The sequence below is a fragment of the Calidris pugnax genome, unplaced genomic scaffold (genome assembly GCF_001431845.1).
Source record: "Calidris pugnax isolate Ruff unplaced genomic scaffold, ASM143184v1 scaffold55, whole genome shotgun sequence".
In the NCBI taxonomy this organism is placed as follows: domain Eukaryota; kingdom Metazoa; phylum Chordata; class Aves; order Charadriiformes; family Scolopacidae; genus Calidris; species Calidris pugnax.
The window spans coordinates 1,833,221-1,857,405 of record NW_015090832.1 but is presented as its reverse complement, the minus strand read 5'-3'; the positions used below and the strand labels follow the sequence as shown (position 1 = coordinate 1,857,405).

General features: G+C 40.3%; 2 protein-coding genes across 3 annotated transcripts in view; both read left to right on the top strand.

Annotated features, from left to right (window-relative positions):
* LOC106887613 (protein FAM83D-B-like) overlaps positions 1 to 3,377 on the top strand; it is a 5,886-nt gene extending 2,509 nt beyond the window's left edge. The window contains exons 2-4 of the mRNA XM_014941240.1: positions 83 to 250; positions 860 to 984; positions 1,235 to 3,377. Of these exons, the coding sequence (XP_014796726.1) occupies positions 83 to 250; positions 860 to 984; positions 1,235 to 1,625 (684 nt within the window). The 3' untranslated portion in view covers positions 1,626 to 3,377. The remainder of the gene's footprint in view (positions 1 to 82; positions 251 to 859; positions 985 to 1,234) is intronic.
* Positions 3,378 to 4,705: 1,328 nt separating this feature from the next.
* DHX35 (DEAH (Asp-Glu-Ala-His) box polypeptide 35) overlaps positions 4,706 to 24,185 on the top strand; it is a 30,855-nt gene continuing 11,375 nt past the window's right edge. For both annotated transcript variants that reach the window (XM_014941214.1, XM_014941213.1), the window contains exons 1-14: positions 4,706 to 4,759; positions 7,013 to 7,146; positions 7,518 to 7,610; positions 8,393 to 8,470; positions 10,734 to 10,838; positions 12,052 to 12,113; positions 12,711 to 12,780; positions 13,421 to 13,480; positions 14,313 to 14,425; positions 14,776 to 14,872; positions 15,951 to 16,109; positions 17,370 to 17,580; positions 19,244 to 19,368; positions 20,632 to 20,686. In XM_014941214.1, coding sequence (XP_014796700.1) covers positions 4,720 to 4,759; positions 7,013 to 7,146; positions 7,518 to 7,610; positions 8,393 to 8,470; positions 10,734 to 10,838; positions 12,052 to 12,113; positions 12,711 to 12,780; positions 13,421 to 13,480; positions 14,313 to 14,425; positions 14,776 to 14,872; positions 15,951 to 16,109; positions 17,370 to 17,580; positions 19,244 to 19,368; positions 20,632 to 20,686 — 1,402 coding nt within the window. In that variant the 5' untranslated portion in view covers positions 4,706 to 4,719. The remainder of the gene's footprint in view (positions 4,760 to 7,012; positions 7,147 to 7,517; positions 7,611 to 8,392; positions 8,471 to 10,733; positions 10,839 to 12,051; positions 12,114 to 12,710; positions 12,781 to 13,420; positions 13,481 to 14,312; positions 14,426 to 14,775; positions 14,873 to 15,950; positions 16,110 to 17,369; positions 17,581 to 19,243; positions 19,369 to 20,631; positions 20,687 to 24,185) is intronic.

Sequence of the window (24,185 nt, the reverse complement as noted above, 5' to 3'; positions counted from 1 at the left end):
GAGAGACTCAAAATCCTCGTTTTCCATCTCCCTTGGGACTCTGTGGAAATAGCCTGATGATTTCTCCTGAAACTTGTTGCAGATGATTGCCCTGGTGATGGATTCCTTCACAGATACCGATATCTTCAAAGACCTCTTGGAAGCTTGTAGCCAGCGGCAAGTTAAAGCCTATATCCTCCTAGATCAGTCTTCGTTTTCCCACTTTCTGAAAATGTGCAAGGATCTGGGAGTTGACCTGGAACAGGAAAAGGTGAGCCTTGTCATATTTATAGGGGTAGAGAGTTGATCCTCTTATGACTGAAATCTTTGAGCTATCGAAAGATGAAAATATAAAGCCTGCTGCCACGATTTAAAATGGGATTTATGTAGCTGTAGCTCTTTCTTGGAAGATTTAACCATTCTTGCATAAGAAGGCAATGAACAGAAAAACTGAAATCTTTAGAAGTGGAAGTTACAGTTGCTTTCTGAGCACAAACACTAGTTGAATATTCAAGGAATGCAGGAGGAATGTCCAGTCCCTGCAGTGTGACTGGAGCCGCTGAGGCTCGCCAAGGCTTTGAAGGCTGATGGAGAAGCAGGTTCTCAGGAATCTGTGGAGTTCAGGTCACTCTAAGATGTGGTGACAGGAGTTTTTACAGTCACATTCTGCTCAATCAGTTTATGGCTCTGCCCCTTAATGCCACCTCTTTGCCTACTTAAAAAAAAAAGGCAAAATTATCATTTGGTTCCTAGAAGGTGAATCTTGTGCCACTGCAGAGCAGCCTTTGCTAGTTCATCAGTGATCGTTACCGTGTGTTACTCCATTAAATGCAGTCGTTGAACTTTGAAATCCTCATAACATTTGCCGTGTGTTTCACAGCTGATGAGAGTTCGAACTCTGACGGGGAACACGTACTACACGAGGTCGGGTGCCAAAATTGTTGGAAAAGTCCGTGAAAAGTTCATGTTAATCGATGGCATCAGAGTGACAACAGGCTCCTACAGGCAAGTGCCAATTTCTCTCTGGTGCTTTACATGTTTTCTTTACATGGGAAGGAAAAGCACAGCCCACGCTGCAAAACTGCTTTCTGTAGCACCGTTTACTTGTAAAAACTGTCTTAGAAAAATCACACTGCGCATCATTTGGATTACCAGAACGATTTAACTAAATGTGATGAAAGAGAATTTTCAGTTAATACTTCGTTCAGTATTTGTCTTGAATTAATTCAGAATTTTCTCTTTCTTCCTTTGCTAGTTTTACGTGGACAGACGGGAAGCTGAACAGCAGTAACATTTTGATCCTGTCAGGCCCCGCAGTCGCCCACTTCGACCTGGAATTTCGGATTCTTTATTCACGCTCCAAGCCAATCAACCTCAAAGAGTTATCCAGCTGCCGGAAGAGCAGGGTGTTGGACCAGCTGGTCAGGATAACTGTGGCTTCCAGAGACTTGACCAGGGAAAACTCCCTGAGAATGGAGTTTTTGTATCTTAGAGCATTCGTAGGAAATCTGAAGAGGAAGCGGAGCTGGCTGCACGCCTCAAGGGAGGCGCTCTACGTGTCGAGTAACGCAGTGCACGCCTCTCCGCCGCTGACCAAGAGGAATGACTCCCTGGTTATGAGGCCACACTGGATCGTAGAGAGATGAATTGCACAGTGGAGGGAGCAGCAGAACCTCAGGAACTGTGTCCAGCCATCCACGCCCAGGACTGTCTTACAGCATCTTTGTGAGGGCGGATGGGAAACAAACCTCAAGCTGAGAGAAAGCGATACTGGGATTGTGGTTTCATTTGAAGACCACCATAATGCAGATCAACAGATACAATCATGGTATTATCTTAGGCTCAGATGTGTTTTTCAAAAAAAAAACCCAAACTCTTAACACCTGGAAAGCCATTACTGACTTCTGGTATTCTGTCAGATTTTCATTTTTCAACGTATTCTTACATGTTTAAAGCTGATGGATTAGGAGTGTCTTAGCTCAGTAGCTCAATCTTCTTTTTTTTTTTTTTTTTTTTTTTTTTTATGGAATCTAGGTGTAGAAACTTATATTGCTTAAAGGTCTTCCAAGGATGAATAGCAGGACTGCTGTGGGGCTCTGAAATCAGGCCAAGCTTAGTCTTGTGTTGCACAAACTCTCCACGAACTGTTTCATGACACAGAACTGCAGTAACCATCATCTAGAAACTAGTAGATTGGTACTGTGCTACTAGTACTCAGACCTTACATTTTCCTGCTGTGCTCCTGGGCAGAACAAGGGAAAGCATCAGGCAAATGATTGAATTTCAAATGACCTTTGCTTTATAATTACAGGAATACTTGGATTGCTGGACATCAAGCAATAAATGCATGCAAGGGATAGTATTCTTAAGAATCTCCTATGTTTGTAGTAAAGACAAAGAGACCATTTTCTTGGCATTACTATGCATATGTTTTGGTTTCTTTATGGTTGCTACTGCTGTCTGATCTTATGGGAAAAGTTGAGTAGATCTGAAATCTATGAAGCTACCCCTACTTCTCAAAAGCCTTACTTCTGCCAGACATGCAATAACATGAAAGTCAGAAATAGAACCATTTATTTTTATGGTTTGATGCAAGCTTGATGAAAAAAAAAATAAAAATCCATCCATTTCCAGAGAAGAACAAAAAATCCCAGATGAAGAACTATCCTCCCAGGAGCCTGCCAGTGCAGAAACTCTTCTTAGTCCAACCACGGCAGCTGTGATGAAAACAAAGGTGCACTATTGCTCAAGATGTTCTTGAGGCTTTTGCTACTGCAAAACACTTTGGTATATGCTTGTGCGAGTGTCTTGTGGGTCCTGGGCTTCAAAGGGAAAGGTTAAATCTTAGCTGGGGAATTTCATATGGGTCTCTGCCACACATCAGCAGGACAACATTAAACTGGACATGTGGAGCTTAGAAAAATGGTCTTTATGGGCAATGCAATAATATACTGATTAGGGTGCAACTAATCTGTGCCCTTTTTCTTCGGCGCTTGCAATCGTGGAAATATAATAGTTCTAACTCCTAATTTGTTCAATAGTTCTAACTTTTATCCAGATGTAAAGAAGTTTGAAACACAAATTTTTATTCTTCTGTATTTTCCGTAAACACAAAAAAACCTCAGTGTCATACTCTATGCAAAATACTGTTTGTGAAGTCTTATTTTCACAATTATTATCTGTATATGTTTTCTCAAATACAATTTTTTAACTTTGTTACTTTGTTACTCCTCTCATTGTTTTAATAGGCAGGTCTTTCCATGTGCCATTAGTAGGGCTTTTTCTCAGCCGTTGGTAATATATTGATGATAAACACAGCTCTTACCACAGTATTTTGTATTTTTGATGGAGTGGACTTAATCTGAAAAGTACACAGAAATAAATCACTAGAATTTTAAGAATGTCTTTTTAATTATAAGTGAGTAACTTATTTTTCAAGTGGTTACCTAGTGTTACAAGTGACCACGGAGGCACAGTGGTGTGGAGTCTGTACGAATCACCACAACTGCATGGCTAGCCTGTCAAGTTATTAATGAAGAATGAGAATAATTAATAACATAAAACGTGATTAGATTTTTTCCATATATTTTTTTCAAAGCATGAATTTCTTTGCTTTTTTTTTTTTTTTTTTTTTTTACTCCAGCCTATACTTAATTAGCTCAAAGTCTTCATTAAATTTGATTCAATAATACCTTTAATGGGCTATAATAAGCCTGTGGTAGGGCACTGCTGGATCTATTAACTATTACTGTGATTGTTTTCTCTCTAGTCTTTTGGTTGCCTGGTGTAAAGTCCAACAGTTCTAGTGCACTTAGGTGGAGGAGGCATCCTTCATGTGGAGAAAGGACTCAATTAACTTAACACAACAAGGACTTTTTGGAGGTGATCTTTGAACCTGGTTAAATCCCAGGTTAAACACTTCATGTTAGTAACAGGAGTAGTATTTGGAGGGCTGCGTTACACGTATTTCACTCTTTCTTCTGGCTTGGAGACAAAGGGTGGGTTTTGGTCTCACTTAAAGGTGATCACCTAGGATTCCTCTGCAGGGTTGTTTCTGTGTGTCTAAGTAACAGCATGGACTCACAGTTGGTGTTACAAACTGGGAGATATTTTTACTGTTAAAATAAAGAAATGTCCAAAGGTTTAGCACTTAGAATCATAGGATTGTCTGGGTTGGAAGGGACCTTTAAGATCGAGTCCAACAATTAACCCAGCACTGCCAAGTCCACCACTAACCCACGTCCCTCAGCATCTTGTCGACCCATCTTTTAAATACCTCCGGGGATGGTGACTCCACCACTTCCCTGGGAAGCCTGTTCCAGTGCTTGATAACCCTTTTGGTGAAGAAATTTTTCCTAAGATCCATCCTAAACCTCCCCTGGCACAACTTGAGGCCATTTCCTCTTGTCCTATGGCCTGTTCCTTGGGAGAAGAGACCGACCCCCCCTGGCTGCACCCTCCTTTCAGGGAGTTGGAGAGAGCGAGAAGGGCTCCCCTCAGCCTCCTTTTCTCCAGGCTGAACACCCCCAGCTCCCTCAGCCTCTCCTCACAAGACTTGTGCTCCAGACCCCTCACCAGCTCCGTTGTCCTCCTCTGGACGTGGTGCTCCCTCCAGCAGCTCCGCTGTGGGGGACGGACAGGCCCCTCCGGCAGCGGAGCGGGGCGGCACCGGGCGCCATGGCAACGGGCGGCGCCTCACGTGCCCCCCCCCGCCGCTTCCGCTTGCCCTCTCACCCCAAGATGGCGGCGCCCGTGGGACCGGTGAAGTTTTGGAAGCCGGGTGAGGGGGAGCGGTGCTTCCCGGGGCGGTGAGGGGTGGCTTGTGGGGGAGCGTCAATGCCGGGATGTCCGCGGCGAGGGCCGGAGCGAAAGCCGCGGCGCTACCCCCCGGTTGTTGAGGGGCGCACGGATTTCAGGCGCTGTGGGCAGCGGGGAAGCGGGGTCTGGGCGGGGGGAGAGGTCTGTGTGATTCCAGCCAGGCCCTGCCCGGTACCGGGGTGACAGGGGAGGGGAATGAGTCCGCTTTCAGCCCACTGGGGTGGATGGTTGGCCGGGCGGGGGTGCCGCCCTTCAGGGGGGCTGGGGAGACGCGCAGGGGAACCCCAAGGAGTCTAACAAAGGGTGGTGTGAAGGCCTGCTCCTGAGGGGAACAACCCCGGGTGCCAGGCAGTGGGGAGAGCAGCTCAGCGGGGAAGGACATCGGGGTCCTGTGGGGCTACAAGCTGAGCAGGAGCTGTCGATGAGCCTAGGCAGCAAAAGAAGGTCATCACATCCTGGGCTGTGTGAGGAGGAGAATTGCTGTGAGGCTGAGGGACGTGATCCTTCCCCTCAGTGCTGGGAAGGCCATATTGGGGTGCTCTGGGGGCTCCCCAGCACCAGGGAGACACGGACTGACTGAAGGAGGTCCCCAAAGTGAAGAGACACAGAGATGATTGAGAGCTTGGAGCACACAACATGCAAGGGGAGGCTGAGAGAGCTGGGACCACTCCTGGAGGAGTCTCAGGGGGGTCTTTTCAATGTGCGTAAATAACTGATAGGAGGGTGAAGAAGATGAAGCCAGAACTCTTCTTGGTAGTGCCTACTGACAGCACAAGAGGCAATGAGCACAAGCTGAAACCTGAGAAAGTCAGCTTAAATGTGAGAAAAAGTTTTTCTGCTCTGGGAGTGATCAAGTTCTGGAACAAACCATCAGGCAGGTTGTGGGATCTCCAACCTGACTGAATGAGGACCCGAGCAGCCCTGTGTAAGTGACCCTGTGGTAGGCAAGTGTTGGACTAAAAGGTCTCCAGAGGTCCCTCCTAGCCTCTGCTGTGCTATGAGTTTGTAATTGTTCCCTCAGGATTTGGGCAGTGGGTATCTTCCCGTTTGTTTATCCCAAAGGGGAGCTTGGTGGATCTGAGTTTGGCGTTGTTTTTTTTTTTTTTTAAATTGGTCACTACATTGTGCTATGCTGTGGTTTGCAAAGCTATTCTAGAGTCAAAATTAGTTTAGCAAACAGCTTCTTAATCATTTCAATATTATAGTAATATCTGTGTGTACATACAATATGTATGTATATAGTAATATGTTGACAGTAGTGTATTTAAAAAACCCATAGAAAGTGCTGTGAAAGGAAATCAATGGGTGATAAGAAGCAATATCTGTTGAGTTCATTGATTTGTAAAGATCCAGATATTCAGGTTCTGGTTCTTAGCTTCCCCATCAGTCCTGGGCAGTGAATAGTTATTGGAATAATTGCTAATCACTCTTAAATCAATTTGCTGTAAAACTTGCTTGGCAGTTTTGAATAGGGACTAACTGTTTTTAAACTGTGGAAAAACTGGTAAAAGCCCAAACAAACAAATCCTACAAAATAGGGGAATCCCTCTCTTTACTCTCAGACTTTTCCAGTTGAATCTGCAGCTGGAGATGATACATTCTGTTACTGAGATGAGATTTTGTTTCTAGTTCACTTGCATGATTCAGTGTTTTCAGGTGTCAGTCGTTTTATGGTAACCTGCAGCAGGAATAAATCAAGTTTTAGCTATTGAGGTAAATTCAGATCTGAAGTGAGTGGTGTATCTCATAACCAGGCAAGGTTGAATGTTTATACAGCTTGATGTTAGTCCAGGGAAGTTCTGTTACATGTCTGTCTGTCTGGCTTCAAATCCATGGACATACTTCTGAGAAGGATATTGAAGCTATATCTGAACTGTTGCATAGAAAAAGAAGAAAGTTCCAAAGATCTTACTGTATATTTTTCCTAAGTGAGTTTTTTCTCCTTTATTTTGTTTAAAAAAATCAAATACTTTATTCACATTACAGAGGGTTTTTTTTGTTTTTTTAACCAGCAGGAGGCACATATTTCATTTGAAAGAATTTTTGCGTGTTTACTGTTTATAAATATGCTGATTATTTTCATAGTAAAGTTAGTCTTTTGATATATGCTGCTACCCATGATTACTCCTTGTAAGTACCATATTTACTTTGGTTGCATTGTGATACACTAGGCAGAAGTGTATTCCTCTACTTAAAATTAACCTGTGTCGTTTAGGCACAGAAGGTCCTGGTGTCGGTGTCTCAGAGGAGAGACAGAGTCCTGCTGAGAGCAGTGGCGTAACCGTCATCTATAATCCTTATGCTTCCCTTTCTATTGAACAACAAAGACAAAAGCTGCCTGTTTTTAAGGTACAGAAGTTCTTTTTGATATATTAAATGTATTGTGGGGTGTCTGGCTCATGTCTGGTTTTGAAAGAGCAGCATAGAATCACTTTACAACATAAAATAGTAATTTTATGGCCTTGGTCCCTCTATTTGTTGGAATTGATTGTCCTGTTTGACAAGTGTTACTGACAGTTTTACAGGCTTTGTAGATTTATGTTATTTACTGTATGTTGCACATGTCATTTATAGATTTCAAAGAATTGTTTAGCTTTTGGCAGTAAACATGTAAAATGAATTTATTGTGTCTGATAGATATGTAAATATTGTCATTTTAATTATTTTCTTACTTTTGTACATGTCTGGTTTTGATACTTAAATGCCGCCTTCTCTTTCAGCTAAGAAATCACATACTTTATCTAGTGGAGAATTATCAGACTCTGGTGATTGTTGGGGAAACAGGTTGTGGGAAGTCAACGCAGATTCCGCAAGTAAGTCTCTGTTTAACTCGGTAAAATTGGGGGATTCTACATGAAACATTAAACCAGCAACTCAGAAGTGCACTGTGAGAATGGAATTCACCTCGTGTGCTCATGTGTATGACCAAAAGGAGAGAAATACAAGGTTTCGTATTAGATAGCAGGAACTGGTATATCTGTAATATAAAATCTTCCACTGCAGGAAGGGGCCATACACAACAAATAAGTTTATGCTTGTACAAATAGTCACTGCACTGTAGTAGGTGATTACTGCTCTATCAGAATCATGTGTAAAATTTTGTTGACAGTATGTTTTGAAGAAGGAAAAATGGTACACTTTTTGTACGAGCTTTCCTTGTGGAAATGTTTGGAATTTTATGACAGGAATGAAAAAAGTCTGAGACTGTTTCAAAGTCAGTTTTTGATTTTAACTTAAAAATTGCAGACTTGTGATGGATGTTACCTGGTTCAGTGTGAGTGCAGGACTTGTGCTGCCTAGCTTTTTTTTTCTTAAAGCAAAGAAGGGAAAAAAATGAAGTGGTTCAAAAATACCTGAGACACGAAGAACTGCTCTTAGATGCTTTCTGAAAGCTTATGTGCTGAGGAAGCAGGTACTGTATTATATTAGTTTTAATGGTGAGAATTATGCACAAAGTCTTTAAGTAACTGATTTGCTGAAGGTCACGCATCAGTAAGTGTTAGAACTGGGAAAAAGCACATAGTGCAGAGAACTAACACCTTGTTTTAATTGCAGCATGACCAATTAATTTCTTATCCTTGCTATTTGTTCGCAGTACCTCGCAGAAGCCGGCTGGACAGCCGAAGGAAGAGTTGTTGGAGTAACGCAGCCTCGCCGGGTTGCTGCTGTTTCAGTGAGTTTCTCCCTGTCTGAATTTTCCCAGTTTGTCATTATAACCTCCAGTTTATTAGCAGGTTTTGCTGAATAGCAGGAATCACAACTGCACGAGCTCCTGAATGAATAGATGTTCCTGCTTATCTTCCTCACAGAAATGCTGGTACTATATGCTGAATTCAACCTGATTAGCAGGTCTTGCCAAAGATTCCAAGTCCAGAATTGCAGATGTAGAAGCTTTGAAATAAAATTGCACGGTATCAGCAGAGCTGTGTATGGAAATTAGGGCTGTGCAGGGTTGAGCTGTGATTGACTCCGGACTACAGCTGTGCTTGTGTGACCCTGAACTGCTTTCACAAAGTAGGGATGTAAATCTCTTTATAGTAACACAGCCAGTGGAAAAAAGAGAAGGTTTTATACCTGTTTCTAGCAGTTTATACCTAGTTTTCTTGAATCTTTTTTTCTGTGTGTTTTTGGTTTTTTGGTTTTGTTGTTGTTGTGAGGGATTTTTGTGTTTTCTGTTTGTAGAAGTGTCAGGGACAAGAAGAAACTGTTTTATTCTGACAGATCTTTTCATATACGTAGTATGTCTAGGAGAGTATAATGTCAGCTAGATGTACTGTGAGAGGAAGAAAAAGGGATGTTGAGGGCAAAAACTTGTACTCTCTGATAACAGTCCACATGGAAAACATCCAGTGCTCCTTGCCTTCCTCACATTGCCAAGCACTGATGTGGTGGGCTGAAGTCTCTGCTGCAGCGTTCTTTTTGTACAGAAAATGGAAGTGTCATTTTGTAACCTTCATTTTGCCAGTTCTTTGTAATGTATTAAACTGTACCTGCAATGAATCCCCTTATGCCTCAGGTAAAACAGTAGTAGATGGAACAGCTGTACAACTTTCTGTTTCATCTCATCCAGTGTTCTTTGACCAGATTCCACATGATTAAGGAAGCGGTTTCTAGCAGCGATCTGCATCTTGTGCTTCGGGCAGCCTGCCTGCAGTGTCCTCCCTTTTCTCCTTCACAGGACACCCAGCTGACAGTGCACGGTTCTACAGGAGATCCTGCGTATACTGCAATGATTCCTCATGACAAATTTACTTCTTCATTCCCTTTCATGTCTTAACACCTTATTTTTAAACCTAAAATAAAAAGATTACTCAATTAGGACTTAGTATATAGACACAGCAGGGCTTTTCTTCAGGAATGTTGTTGCAAACTGCCTGGACTGTATGGCTGTTGCAGGGAGATTAGAGATATGGTTGATGATTTATTGCTTTGCCTTGAACTGAACGTGATCCTTTATTTTAATAGGTGTGCTTATCTGCTTTCCCATCCAGAGTATGGGGGTTGTCAGAAGTAAAGACACGTAGTTGCAGAGACATTAGGCATAGTTTAGAAATGCTTGACCTTCTGCTTGGGTTACCCAGACTGACAGTTACCCCGAATGCTTGGGCCAAAAGTGGCAGAGTGGTAAGATTGCAAGTGAACTCTTGAATTCAGTGCCTGTCAGTGTGGTTTGGAATGTTACTGAAATGACTGAAGGCAGCTTGCTCTAAAATTCTAGGACTAGTATATGTATTGTGGGGTTTTATTGTGTCTTTAGCTATTAAATATCTTTGTAGCTTGATGAAACCATGGCCTGATAATACCTAATATTCTGTAGAATAAGCCTGAATAACTCGAGACTTTTAGCTAAAGGGGCTATTGGCTTAAAACTGACCCGGCGTAGTACTGTTCCAAAAATGGTTGTTTCTTTAGTTATTCTGCCAGTTCTCTCTCTGTTTTCTGCATAGAGGGTTCTGTATTATGAAAAGTATGGTAGCCTCTTTCTTTATAAAAGAAAAAATAAAAAGCCTGAGTAAGTTCAGGGACAGAACAGCTTAACCGAGAAGTCTTTTCTGTATGCCATATACCTTTCTCTTTTCCATGCAAGCTGTGTTCTTAATTTGCTGGTAGGTGGTCCTTCCCCAGGGTTGTGATGGGTTGAGTGCCTGCCTTTGTAGGTCTGTTAAGAGTACTCAGCACAGAAAGGTATCTCTTCACCTTTCCTGACTAGAAGCAGCATGAAACAAATTTATGAAGTTATGCTAAAACATTTTAAAAGTACTTACTGCTTATATATTCAGTTTGCGCTGCTACGTCGAACAGAATTTTGTGTTTGAACAAGAACAAATAATTCTTTGGAAGCACTAACTCTACTCCTGGTTTGATGCCAGTTCTCTGTGGGCAAATAACGCGTGTGCTGTGAGCTGTCTCTTGGTGATATAAGTCTCTTTTCTCAGGTCGCAGGCCGAGTTGCTGATGAAAGAGGTGCAGTGTTGGGTCATGAAGTTGGATATTGTATTCGGTTTGATGACTGCACAGATCCACAGGCTACCAGAATTAAGGTGAAACATGAACAGTAGGTGGTTGCTCTGAAAGGGTTTGCTGAAACTCTTCAAGTACTTTTGCAAAATTAATGAGAACTTTGTGGTGCCAGTAAAGAGAATAGATAGCACTTCAAGTTTCCAGGTGGGTACCCCAAAAGTATGCTGTGGGTATGCAAACCTTCATAAAACAAGTACATGTTCTATTCTGCTAGTCTGGCAGCCACCACTTTAAAACTAAAGATTTTCAAGGTATTAATGGCCAGATATTGGTACAGGGCTGGTGTGACCTCATACGTCACTCGCAGTCATAGTGAAAAGCTGTGGTGAATCACAGCTAAAGTATCCTCACCATCCTAAAAATAGTTTTTGACTAAAAGCACAGATAAAACATAAGATGAGTAGGCTAACTCAGAGTAATTTGGTGTGGATTAAATAGCAAGCTTTGCAGCTGCTCTTCAGTGATGTGAGCAATATTAATGTTGCTTGTGTTGTGTACAGATGAGAGCTGGAATAGCAATGATGATGAATGAGACAATTTGCTTTTTGATTATTTTTTCTGAGGCTAGTAGCCCTTTTAAAGTGAAAGAAATTGAGATGTTTGTTCATTAAATGCAGCTGAAATAATCTTTTTTTTTTGTATTTTTTTGAGTGTGATGATGAATCATTTCGGGTTGGAAATTTGAAGGTTTTACCCTTGCATAACAGTTATTGCCTAGTTTGAGGCCAAAGTCCCAGATCAAACTGCTGTTAGATGGCTACATAAAACTGGTGGGATGGAAGGAAGAAAGTATTAAATTGAAATGTTAAGGTTTGTGTTCTGGTCAGAATTGTGTGATAGATATTAAGTAGGCTACTTTGAGAAGGTCCAGTCTGGGTTGACACACAGGATGTTACTGATAGAGCAGATTTAACCATGTTACAGACCAGAGTGAAGAAACTTCTATTGTCATGTTCCAGTGCTACCAATCTGTTATTTTTTCAATACAAAAATAACTACTTTTTAAAAATTCATTACTGATTAAAAAGCAATCACTGCTTATCTCTGTCTTAGAACTCAGAAACACATATTTGGCTTCCATAGCTGAAAACTGATCAATTTAATAGATCATTAGAAAATTAAAGGCAAGGAAGAATTCAGACACAAGTCTAGAAAATCATCTTTAAAAATCACATGGGTTATCAAGACTACCTGATAGGGGTTATTTACATTTTTCTTTGCCTTTGCTTTTAGTTTCTAACTGATGGTATGCTGGTGAGGGAGATGATGGCTGATCCTCTATTAACAAGATACAGGTAAGGAAACATGGAATGAATGCTTGCTGAAAGTTAATTTGGTAAACAACTGCATTTATTTTTTTTTTAGACTGAGATGTGGTTATAATAAATTAAATACCAAAAGATGCAAAAATTAATTTAGGAGTTTGACTTCATTACATTGTAAAGACTGCTAGAAAATCATTTGATCATTGCAATACCAAACCCATCAGGATTTGGTGCTGTGGTTTTGGAACAAAAGCTAAATGGGCCTAGTGGAGTCTGAATCATTTAATTTACTAGTTTAGAATTTACTTTTTCTTTCTGATGCTAATCAAAGGAAAAAAAAATCAACAGCAAACACAGGCTGTTCTGAAAACCTGTGCAACACAGTAAAGACAGACTATTTTTCTTCCACCCCTTTCCAAAAGCTATGTATATACCACCTGGTGTTATCTACATTTTTCTCCCTACATCATTGCTGCACTTTTTTTAACTTCCATAGTTTTCTAAATGGATATAGAAAACTGTCCAACAGTAGATTTAAAATAGTGATATTTCTAGAAGAAAGGAAGACTCTGATTCTAGTGTCAATCAAACCATTTCTGAAATCTTATCTTTCTGCTTTATTCACAGTGTCCTCATGCTGGATGAAGCCCATGAAAGGACTCTTTACACAGATATTGCCATTGGCTTACTAAAAAAGGTTATTTTTTTTTTAACGTTCTCTTTAACTGTTTTCATTTTCATCCTTTTTATTAAACTTCTGATCCTGATGGCTGATAAGTGAACCTGTTTGAGAGAAGGTGATTTCTTGTTCCTCATTGCTCCTCCAAGGTGTCCCTGCCCAGGACAGGGGGGTTGGAACTCGATGATCTTTGACGTCCCTTCCAACTCTAACCATTCTATGATTTTATGATCCTATTATACATACCCAACTATTTACTTTAGCTCTCTGACACTCAGGATCTGTTATTTCCTCCTCCCAATGCTGAAATTTCTTCTTAGATAATATTAGCAAAAACGTGGTCTTCATTAAGGTGATGATGTGAAGTGATCTGATGGGGGTTGATATTGATCCTCAACCTACGAAAGCTCTGACTCCCACCAGAAATTAACAGTAAAGTGATTACAGACTGAATGCCCTTAAAATGAGTATATGAAAAGCCAGTGATCAGGTTGTTAGATCTATGGGGTGATGTGGGTGCTTCGGTTTCCCAGCTGTCTTAGGGTATCAAAGTATTTTCAAGGAGAAATTATTGGTAATTGGATGCTGTAAAACTTGATTCTAGCCTTATATCTCAGAAAACAGTTTTTACTCTAGATGTTCTTGGTCCCTTTCCTAGGTTCAAAAGAAGCGTGGGGATCTTCGACTGATTGTGGCTTCAGCCACCTTGGATGCAGAGGTACAGCTCACAGATTTGGTTTGAAATGAAGTGACCTTATGTGGCAGCTCCATTTCTATTAATATACAGCTTATCCTCTTTGCTGCTTGCTTCTCGAGAAGCAGTGCTGCTGTTGGGTGAAGAAGAGAGGGAGGGGTGCAGGAAAAGAATCTGCTGTAGTTAAATTGCTGTGTTTGGTTTTCATTTTGTACTAGCAAACTTTTTTGGAAGTGAACTTAAATATGAAACTGTTTTGCATCTATTTGTGCCTTTTTTCCTTTTATTGGTATCGTATAAAAAGATGTTCTCTTGGCTTCATCTAGTCTAGTAAGAGACATTGTTTTAGCTCTGTTTTGCTGATAGCTATAATTTGAAACAGCCACAGACCAGTAAAAATAAGTGATAAATGAGTAGATTTAATTTCAGTGAGATCTTACTAGTGCCCTGGTTGGCTTGTGGCCTGTAGAAACTTATGTAGCTTACCAAAAACATCATTCATTTAGTTTTGAGTAGGAAGAGAAGAAATGCTCTCCTAGATCAGAGCAGTGTTCCCTCCAGCCTGTAGCAGCAGCTGTAGGAGATACTGTTTGGGGAGAGCATATGAGCCTGTCCACCTGCTGTGGTTCCATTCTCTTTGAGCTGCTTCAGCATCTGCAAAGGTTGTAATAGAGATATCAGACAGTACATTCCTGCTGTTTCCTTCTAGTATGTGTTTATGGACCTGCTGTTTATTAATTTGTCTTTGAATCTGGCTGATGAAGCTGCAAGTCTCCAGGACATCACGTGAGAGCAATTTGCTCCCTCAATTCTTTGAAGTATCAAAGTGAAAGTGCTTGTTTTTATTTTATTGTAGAAATTCAGGGATTTCTTTAATCAGAACGATACCGGTGACCCCAGCAAAGATACCAGCGTGATTCTTACTGTCGAGGGGAGAACGTTTCCAGTGGACATCTTTTACATCCAGAGGTGTGTTCCTGTTTGGTCTCGTCAGTGGTGATGAGGAGAGTGTGCAACTGGGGTATCATTTTGTCTAAGTTTGAGCTCAGAAAATCCCAGACAAATGGTAAGGATCTGTAGTGTTCCATTTGGGAAACATTGGGATGTTGCTTATAGCAGCGGATAGGTTCTTTAGCTTACTGTAGTGTAAAGGAGACAAATAAATTACTGAAGGCTGATTCCCAAGGATGCATCATGAGCTAAATGTGATATGGCCAATAAATAGCGTCCAAAAGCTATCTCTCTGTTTGTTCCTCGTGGAAGTGAGGAGCCTGTACCTATTTTTCTGCTAATGCCTCTGCTATTTTCTCTCCCCATAGTCCTGTTCCAGACTATGTAAAATCAACTGTGGAAACCGCAATGAAAATTCACCAGATGGAGAATGATGGTGATATACTGGCATTTTTAACTGGCCAGGTATAGACATAAGCTTTTTATTTTTTGCTTCACAGTGCTGTATTGTGAGCTTGGCAAAGCCACGTCAGTCTCATTTTTTCCTTAGCTGTGCTTACTTTAATCTCATTAAAGATGATAAATATTTCTACATTGATGGGAGCAGAACTAGGCCAGTCTGAAAGACTTAGAAAATGCAATTATGGTCTGGATTTATCAAAGCTAGTGATGGATGATAGTTTTTCTCATTTAATGCTGTGTGCTTTCGTCCTTGTTAATAAGTGGAACAGTATGTGTTGTTTTGGTGCTAGGCACACCTACAAAGTTGACAGTGAGTCATCATTAATAGTTAAGGCAAGTGGAATTTATATTTGTTAAGCTTAACATCTGAAGACTTTGACAGAAAAACAAATTGCTGTGAGATAAAAATTTATTCATCTCTTCTGCTCTATTTATGCTTGTCAGCTCACTTCACAGCCAAGAATAGTAAAGGGGAGGTAGCTTATAATTTTTCCAGTGAGGAGCTACCTGGAAGAGCTTCAATAACATCTTGCATATTTTCAGAATAAATTCTTCATGCCCATTATTGATTTGACTTGGAAAGACTGAACCGGGTCTCTGACAAGGCAATGTCTGAACATTTTTGTTGACTGTGTTTAAGAATGAGGTGCCAAAGTTGATCTCTGTGATTAAATGTGAAGTTGAGCAATGAGTGCTAATACTGTTACTGTGTCGTTCTCGATCAAGACCCGCAGGGTTCTACACGGTCAAGATAGATTGGGCTCCCAGTTTGCTCTCACAAGTTGAGATAAACACAAAAATATGCCTCCTTCTTCCTGAACTTTGTCCAGTCCTTCCCTTGTGATTTTTTTCTTTTTTTTTTTTTTGGTATTTGTGACATTGTCTGAAATAATATATATGCAAATATTTATCTTCATTCTTATTATGAATAGCGATTTATGTAAGAATGTTAAAAAGGGAGCTAGTCAGAAGATCCTTTGAACAACTAAAACTATATTGGGATTATTTTGGTGCATTTTTGTGTATAGGTTACAGCTATGTGGTATTAAAGTGAATTCTCTCTCTCTTGCTCTGGCTCCAGGAGGAAGTGGAGACGGTTGTTTCTATGCTCATAGAACAGGCTCGGGCCCTTTCTCGCACCGGAATGAAAAAGCACCTCCGTGTTCTCCCTATGTACGCTGGGCTGCCTTCTCCCGACCAAATGAAAGTGTTTGAGAGGGTTTCTCACAGTGTCAGGAAGGTAAGGCTGTTGGGTATGGCTCCATTTCCACCACCCAGAAGGGTGTCTGCCTTGCACAGATTGTACATATCAGGTTCACATCATAAGAGCTTGCAGCAGTCTCACTGAGGGAGACTTTGTGAATCTCCTAACACTGCCTGTCTGTTTGCAGACTGTGAACCAACAACTTCCCTTTTCATCTTCGATCAGTCCTAGACGTGTCAGCTCTAACCCTCCTGTTTATCTCATTAACTTCTCAATTTCTAGGAGTCTTTGCACAGCCTTGTATTTGTCTGTGTCCAACTGCAGCTTATTGTACTCTGAAGTCGTCTAGTTTTACCTGGCTTTATTTCTTTTTGTGGTCTAAGTGTCTGTGGCTGTTTTCCACTAGTAATGAAAAAAAATAGTGACAGAGTGGGTAAGTGCTGTATTTTCACCTAAGAAACAAATTAAAACTTGCTTGGTTTTAGTAGAAAAAAAGCTTTGTTTTGACTTCTGCAAGTCTTGTTTGGATATCTAACATCACAGAACTATAGAAGTGGTCATGATTAGTGCTTTCTGCTTAGGCAGAGCCTGTGTTGCAGCTGAGATAAGCTGACAGAATTACACAGGGGTGACTTGATGTAATTCTTGTGCCTGCTAGAGTCTAACAAGTAAAATTGTTCATCTGGTGTTAGAGAACATTGAGTATAAATACTTCTTTTCTCTCCAGGATATGACATTAGCCTATTAACTTCCAAGATTTACTTTTTTAATTTCAGGTGAAATAAGGATGACATTTCCCTCTCTCATCTGGGAACAATTGTTTTTTAATATTTTAGTTCATGTAGATAAGTATATCTCTTCAGGAATACTGAACATGGAGCACTTAATCAGCTTTGTTCCTCTGCTATCCCCTGCCCCACTCCGGTGTTACAGGTGACAGCTCAATATAACTGAGAAGCAGAAAGAAAATATTTTTAGTTCACTACATGAGAACATCTGATTTACAGTCAGTTAATGTTTTTCTCTGCAAACACTGCCAAGTTCTTCTACTTTTATGAAGAGAGAATAAATTTGAATAAGAAAGTGACTGTGAAACTGTAAAAACTGGGCTTATTTCAAACTGACAAGCTCTTTCTGCTGCATGTACTTTGTACTTTAGAGTGTGTTTACTGGAACTATCACATCTGACATCTTTCAGGTGCCTTTTATGGGAGTTCTGGTGCGCTAGTGCTGGGGCTTGAGAGTGTATTTGGGATTGGGGAGTTCACGGTATCCTTTTTCTGTCCACATCTGTAGGTGATAGTAGCCACCAACATTGCTGAGACCTCCATCACAATTCACGGCATCGCGTACGTCATCGATTGTGGGTTTGTGAAGCTCCGGGCCTATAACCCCAAAACAGCCATCGAATGCCTCGTGGTGGTACCCGTGTCTAAAGCTTCAGCTAACCAGAGAGCAGGGCGGGCAGGACGGAACCGCTCCGGAAAATGTTACAGGCTTTATACAGGTCAGTAATTTGATGTGTTGGGCAGGTGACCTTGCTGGTGTGACTAGAAATTTTCCTTCATTATTCCTCTGACTTATTTCTAAATACACTCTTTCATATGTGCTGAGCTTTGGACACTGAATGCTTTTATGGAACAGAAGCACAAACTGAGCAGGGTAGGTGCTACGAGATTGTCAGCAGTTGCAAACCTGGGATGTTAATGCAGCTCTGGCGAGTCTACTAAGAGGTTTATCTTTTGATGATCTTAGTTTCTGAGCAGTTGCTTTAATTTATAATATCCACCTATGATGGTCTCTCCTGCAACTAAAGTCTCTTTAGTTGCCCTACCAAAGGGCTCTGGAAATCCTTTGGATTTTCCTTTTGGAGGGAAAACTTCTTTGTGTCCCCTTTTTCGTAGGAATAGGTGCCAACCCCAAATGCTTCTTTTGAATCAATCACCCTGGCACTGTACAAAAATGACTGTTACAAATAAATCTGTTGGCCACATAGCAGCATTCAGAAAGCCATGATCCAATGGTCTCTGTTCTCAGCTGTTTAATGAGAAAAGGCATTGCAGTTGAGCTCTACCGTTGCTTATGGGCCTCAGATTCCCTCTAGTTTTACTGGAGCTTTGAGATTTAGTGAGCAACATATTCTTTTAAAATGCGTGTGTGCCTGCCAGCAGTTGCCACGTTAAACAAAGACATGATTTATTCTCTGAATTTGTGCCTCCAATAAGAATCAGGAGAGAATGCTGCATAATATACCAAGCTTACAGAGCTTTTAAAGTATTTTACTGGAGAAACCATGACTACACTGAAGTTATTTTTGTGTGCTCAAGAGCTGGTCTAACGAGTGCTTTAAGAAACGTTTTAAAGGAGGGAAAAAAAAAAAGAAAAATAGTGGACCAAAAGTAGAGTAAAATTACACTCCCTTTATCTCAAGGAAGGTCTGAGATAGACGAGAGATAAAGAGGGTTCTGTCTAGAAATTAAGATAATCCAGGTGAAAATAATGTATTCTTTGTCTTGATTTGGAGTTTTAGATCAACATAGGGATGAGTGTGCCTTTTTCTTTGCTGCAGAAGAGTTGGTTAATGGATGGTCCAGGGATTTTGACGTTATATTAAGTCTTTTTTCAGACCTAAACTTTATATTGAACATGCTTTTAAAAAGATACCATTAAATAAACTGTTTTTCAGTCCTTAGTCTTTATTTTAAATATGCTTTTGGAACCTCCTTTTGTTTGAGTAGTTTCTAAAAATAGTGGTCTTATACTGAAAGCATGCTGGTTTTGAACTTTTTCGTGTCCCTTCTTCAAAAAAAATGCTTTTTTTTGTAGTATTGCACCCTGCCTTTTATGTTCTGATAAAAACATTAAACAGAAGACAAATAAAGCATTTCCAGATTTCTGTGAAGATCTTATAACATATCAAATTGAAATATGGATGGATTAGCTACAGAATCAGCAGTGTAGCCAAAACCACTGCCTTTTCTATTTAAATTAAAGTATCTAAAAATACAGTAATTGGAGAAAGATCATCTTTGCGTTAGAGTTCTTTTAACATCTGTTAAGTATTCATGCTTGATAATTTTAACTTGAAACGGGTATGATTCTATTGTGTTGACTGCACTGAGTGGGAGTTGAAACTCGGTCCCAAATTGCTTTGTTTTCTCCCACACTAGAGGAGGACTTTGAGAAGCTGCCAAAGTCCACTGTTCCAGAGATGCAGCGCAGTAACCTGGCTCCTGTCATCCTGCAGCTGAAGGCTTTGGGCATTGACAACGTGCTCAGGTTCCCCTTTCTTTCGGTGAGTCCTAGGCTGGAAAGTCTGTCGTCTTTCTTTAGTGTGAAGAAAGATCCCTAGATGACTTGTTGGGAACCCATAGAACCATTAACCTGTAACCATTGCCCTGTTAATTAGGAAAGCATACCTCATTGCCCACTGTCAGGTGGCAGAGTATGTTTTTGGGAATCAGCTAGTGTGACTCATGTGTGTGACAACTTAGAAATGACTGTGTTTGTATTTTAGAGTTTGCTGTTAAAAGTGTTGAGAAGTCAAGAAAGGCCTAGAAGGACAAACTCTGAGATTCTGCAAATCTGTAACTGTAGCTCATGTGTGTGACAACTTAGAAATGACTGTTTGTATTTTAGGGTTTGCTGTTAGAAGTGTTGAGAAGTCAAGAAAGGCCTAGAAGGACAAACTCTGAGATTCTGCAAATCTGTAACTGTAGTCCCTATTGCACTGAATTTATGAAGAAAAGAATCTACAGATTGTCTGTCTTCTTAAAGGGCTGTACCAATTTTTGGATGTGCTTTCTGTAAAGTTTCTAGCTACTCTTGCATTCATGTAAAAAACCAGTATGGCAGTGTTAGAAGAGAAAGATAAGTAATTTCTCTGCTCACTGCTGGCATTGCTGTTGGACAAAGCAGATGTGCTTTTTCCAGCTCTGGTCTTTAGAGCGTGACAGTGATGAGATGCTGAGCTGTTGAGATGGCTTTGTCTGGTGGCACTGTTGGTCAGTCCCTATTGCACTGAATTTATGAAGAAAAAGAATCTACAGAACTAAACCTGTGCTTGTCTGTCTTCTTAAAGAGCAGTACCAATTTTTAGATTTGCTTTCTGTAAAGTTTCTAGCTACTCTTGCATTCATGTAAAAAACCAGTATGGCAGTGTTAGAAGAGAAAGATAAGTAATTTCTCTGCTCACTGCTGGCATTGCTGTTGGACAAAGCAGATGTGCTTTTTCCAGCTCTGGTCTTTAGAGCGTGACAGTGATGAGATGCTGAGCTGTTGAGATGGCTTTGTCTGGTGGCACTGTTGGTCAGTGGAAGGGTGACAGGAAGGGTCTGAAAACTGCTTCCTCATTTCGCTTAAGTAGAAAGGTAGGTAGTTCAGTGGAAGGGTGACAGGAAGGGTCTGAAAGCTCTTTCCTCATTTCACTTAAGTAGAAAGGTAGGTAGGTAGGTAGAGCTGAAGGATTTTGCAAAAGAGGACAATCTAAGAATTTTTTTGAAACCTCGTGTGTTCCGTGATGATGACTTTAAACAATACTCATTTTTTTTCTTCGCAGCCACCTCCTGCACAGTCGATGGTGCAAGCTTTAGAACTGCTGTATGCTTTAGGAGGTGAGAATATTATGCTTTGCTTTACTTATGGCTATGTTGCAGGAGCTATGAAAAGTTGTTCATTTGGATTTGGTGATTGGATGGACATTAATCAAACTTGCATTGGAGAACTGTGCTTTGAGAACCAATATTCTTTGAGAAAGAGAAAATGCAACCGTGACTGGTGGAAGCTTTTTCTGGTGTGTTTTTAAAGTATACCTCAGTCTCCTCTGAATTTACTTTCTTTTCCTCTGGTTATTTGAGACAAGTAAGCAAGCACAAGGCAGCAGTCACTTTCTAGGAGACACTAGAAATCTATTGCATGGAGTATAAACTAGAATGTGACTGTTTAGATTGGGCAAACAGATCTTTTACAGGTATCTTCTGTGTATTTCCCTGTACCTTTTTGGGAGGAGCCAGCCATTTGTCCTTACTAACAACTTTGTCCTTACTCAGAGTGAGTAAGGTGAGGACAAACAGATCTTTTACAGGTATCTTCTGTGTATTTCCCTGTACCTTTTTGGGAAGAGCCAGCCATTTGTCCTTACTAGCAACAGGGCTCTGAGTGAGGATGGTGTTGGCTTGGTTCAGGCCTGTTTGTGTTTCTTCAGTCCTTACAGAGCAGTATGAAGATACAAATGGAGTTCAGACACTAGTTAGACTGGTACATGAGTTAGACACTAAATTTACCTGTATCCAATTAGGTTAATTGTAAGATATACCACACTCTTAGTGTGGTGATCTTTATTTTGTGTTACTGGGGCAGCAGTGGAAACATGTAGCACTTGCAAATATAAACAAAAAAAGTTGGAAGTTTTGACATCTCTTCAAGATCAGACTGATTTTAATAACCTAGAATTTAGCAAGCTTCATGTCATTGCTACTTTGTTTATTGCTTGGTTAGACTTTAAAAAGCATAGTGTATCTATTTTAATTTTTTGTTAGCATGTTACATTCATTATCCGCTCTTGATGTGTGTGCAGGAACTGTCTAAACATTTTAATTAAAATCTGATCCCAAATTGATTTTGGGAGAGGACAGTCACGGGAGGCTGGAATTAAACCCCAAAGTGTGCTTCCCAATGGCTTAGCAAAGCAACTCTCACATGGTAGTTATCAGACCTTCTCATTGATGCGATTTTGAAGATATGACTGACCAGTTATTAAGAGCTAATATAGTTATATTATTTTTAAAATTACTTCTAGTTTGCTCTGGGTTTAGTACGGAACTTACTGGTTATAGACAAATGAACAGGTACTTGCAAACTTCTGATGAAAAAGCTGGTCTAACAGACCCTGAGAGCATAATTCAAAGTACTTTTCCACTCTTGAACTACTTAATAGAATTTTCTTTTTTTATTATGTTCTCCGAATTGCTAATCACAGCTTGTTCTCAAATTCAGTGGAGTCCGAACAACGCTGAGTCAACTGGTTTAGTTTTGGGTCGTTCTGTGAGGAGCAGGGAGTTGAACTTGATGATCCTTATGGGTCCCTTCCAACTTGAGATATTCTTTGTTTCTAAATGTGTGTGTTTTGATTTTATTCCTTGTGCTGCTGTTGGATACCCCTAACACTCAAATCACACTTCAGTAATATTTTTATACACAGGTTTCAATTCCTTTTTGTTGTGGTGAGTGGAATGTACACTGTCTAATTCTGTTTACAGGAGGGACTGTTATATTGTTGGGTTTTTTGACAGCTATTTAATCTTTTTGAATGCAACAAACTTAAAACAGAAACTTGACACAAGAACAAGTAATCAAAACAAAACTCTGTTTGACTTTAGATCGGTGTTTGTAGTTAATTCAAAGTTAACAATATTTGCTCCATAACATAAACACGAGGAAAAGGGTAGCGTAAAGGAGATTGTGTAAGCTCTGGAAGCTTCCAGAGGTTTGTGGCTGTTTTTACATCACTTACAAATGCTGTGTTGTAACTTGTGGCTCTCTCTTTATTCTCACGGAGCTGTAACTCTCTTTCTGGCTGTGACTTTGCTCTCTGCTGATTCACTTCCATCTTGCAAAGGAGGGTTTCACTTAAGGCACTTGGCGTCCATTTCCAGCTTGGAACAGGGACCTTCTCAGTGGCTCAGCAGCCTGTTGTGAGGGTGAATTCACAGCCAAAACCACCTATGGGAAAGGGAGAGGAAAGGTCAATAAACTCAATGATTCGCTGGTTGATGTTTTGGCAAAAGTGTTGTGCTTGTGGTGTCTTCACAGAGAAGTACTGAGCTGTTTCTCTCTTGGCTGCCCAGCTTGTGTAGCAAAGCAGGGAAGTGCTGATGTTGGTGTTTGGGATGGAAAGGATTGTGTATGTGTGTGTGCGATACACGGATTCGCTCTTCAGCTTTTGCTGAAGTTTAAGGTTTTAGGTGGTTTATTGCGGAGATTTTCTATAAGTTGCAGAGGTGAAGCTGCTGCAGTAAGGGTAAAATTTCTCCTATGCAAGTAGGAACGTGTGTTTCATCATTGGCATGGTAATGGCATGCAAATGTGCAGTTTAGGGTCAGGACCCTACAGTGCCAACAGAGACGCTCTTAAGGGCGAGATTATTCTGTTGAATAAACACATCGCTGTTTTTAGACTGATTATTTTTACAGTGATGCAAACTGATTACATCAGGGCTATCTGTTCTCAGCCTTCTCCTTTGAAGCCCCTTTGAAAGTCTGAGTTGTCAGTTGAAGTTTATTGTTTTTAAGCATAATTCAGGAGGTAAATAAGCAGGTAAAAAGTGGCTTTATTTTTAGCTTTATTTCAGATCCAAGATTTTGTTGAAGGTTTGTTTGTAAGTTGTCTCCTCTTAGAAACAACCACTCTACCAAAGTTTAAAATAGAGTGTTTTAATCCCTCAGCCTGTCACATACTAGTGGTTGTTACTTGAAACTGTTTAGTGCCACAGGACTTGAATAATCTCTCCTGAGCATGTTCAATAAAAATCTTTGCAGTACTTTTTCCTAAGATCTCCAATTTCATATATATATATTTATATATGGATACAGTGGTTGCTTTTAAGATTATTTCAAGGAAACTTTTACTTATTCCAAACCAGTATATTCAGGCTTACTGCTACAAAAAGACATCTGTGCACAAGCTATATACATATATATAGCTACAAAATTGCTTAGAGATTTGTAGGATTCAGCAGAAGCCAAAGGATTTTGGCTTGATGCACCTGAAGAAAGTTAGAAAGATGGTAATTTCTCCTTTTTCCTACTTAGGAATGCAGTTTTCTTTCTGTAGATGAAAGACAGCGTATTCTCATATATTAATTGTGGTAGCATTTAAACTTCTCAGATTGCAGTGGCCAAATGAAAGCTGTCATACCTTAATTTTTGCAGTTTCGGTGACTTTGCATTTAAAGATGTTACTTTAAGCTGCCTTTTGTACCTGTTTCTGAGGAAAATCCTGTGCCATTGTGACGTGCCTGTTAGGTTTTGTTGAACAGCACAGGGGTGTGGTGTGTGAATTACAACATTGTGGTAGTAAGTGAGGTGATAGCATATCAAATAATAAAGGAAAGTA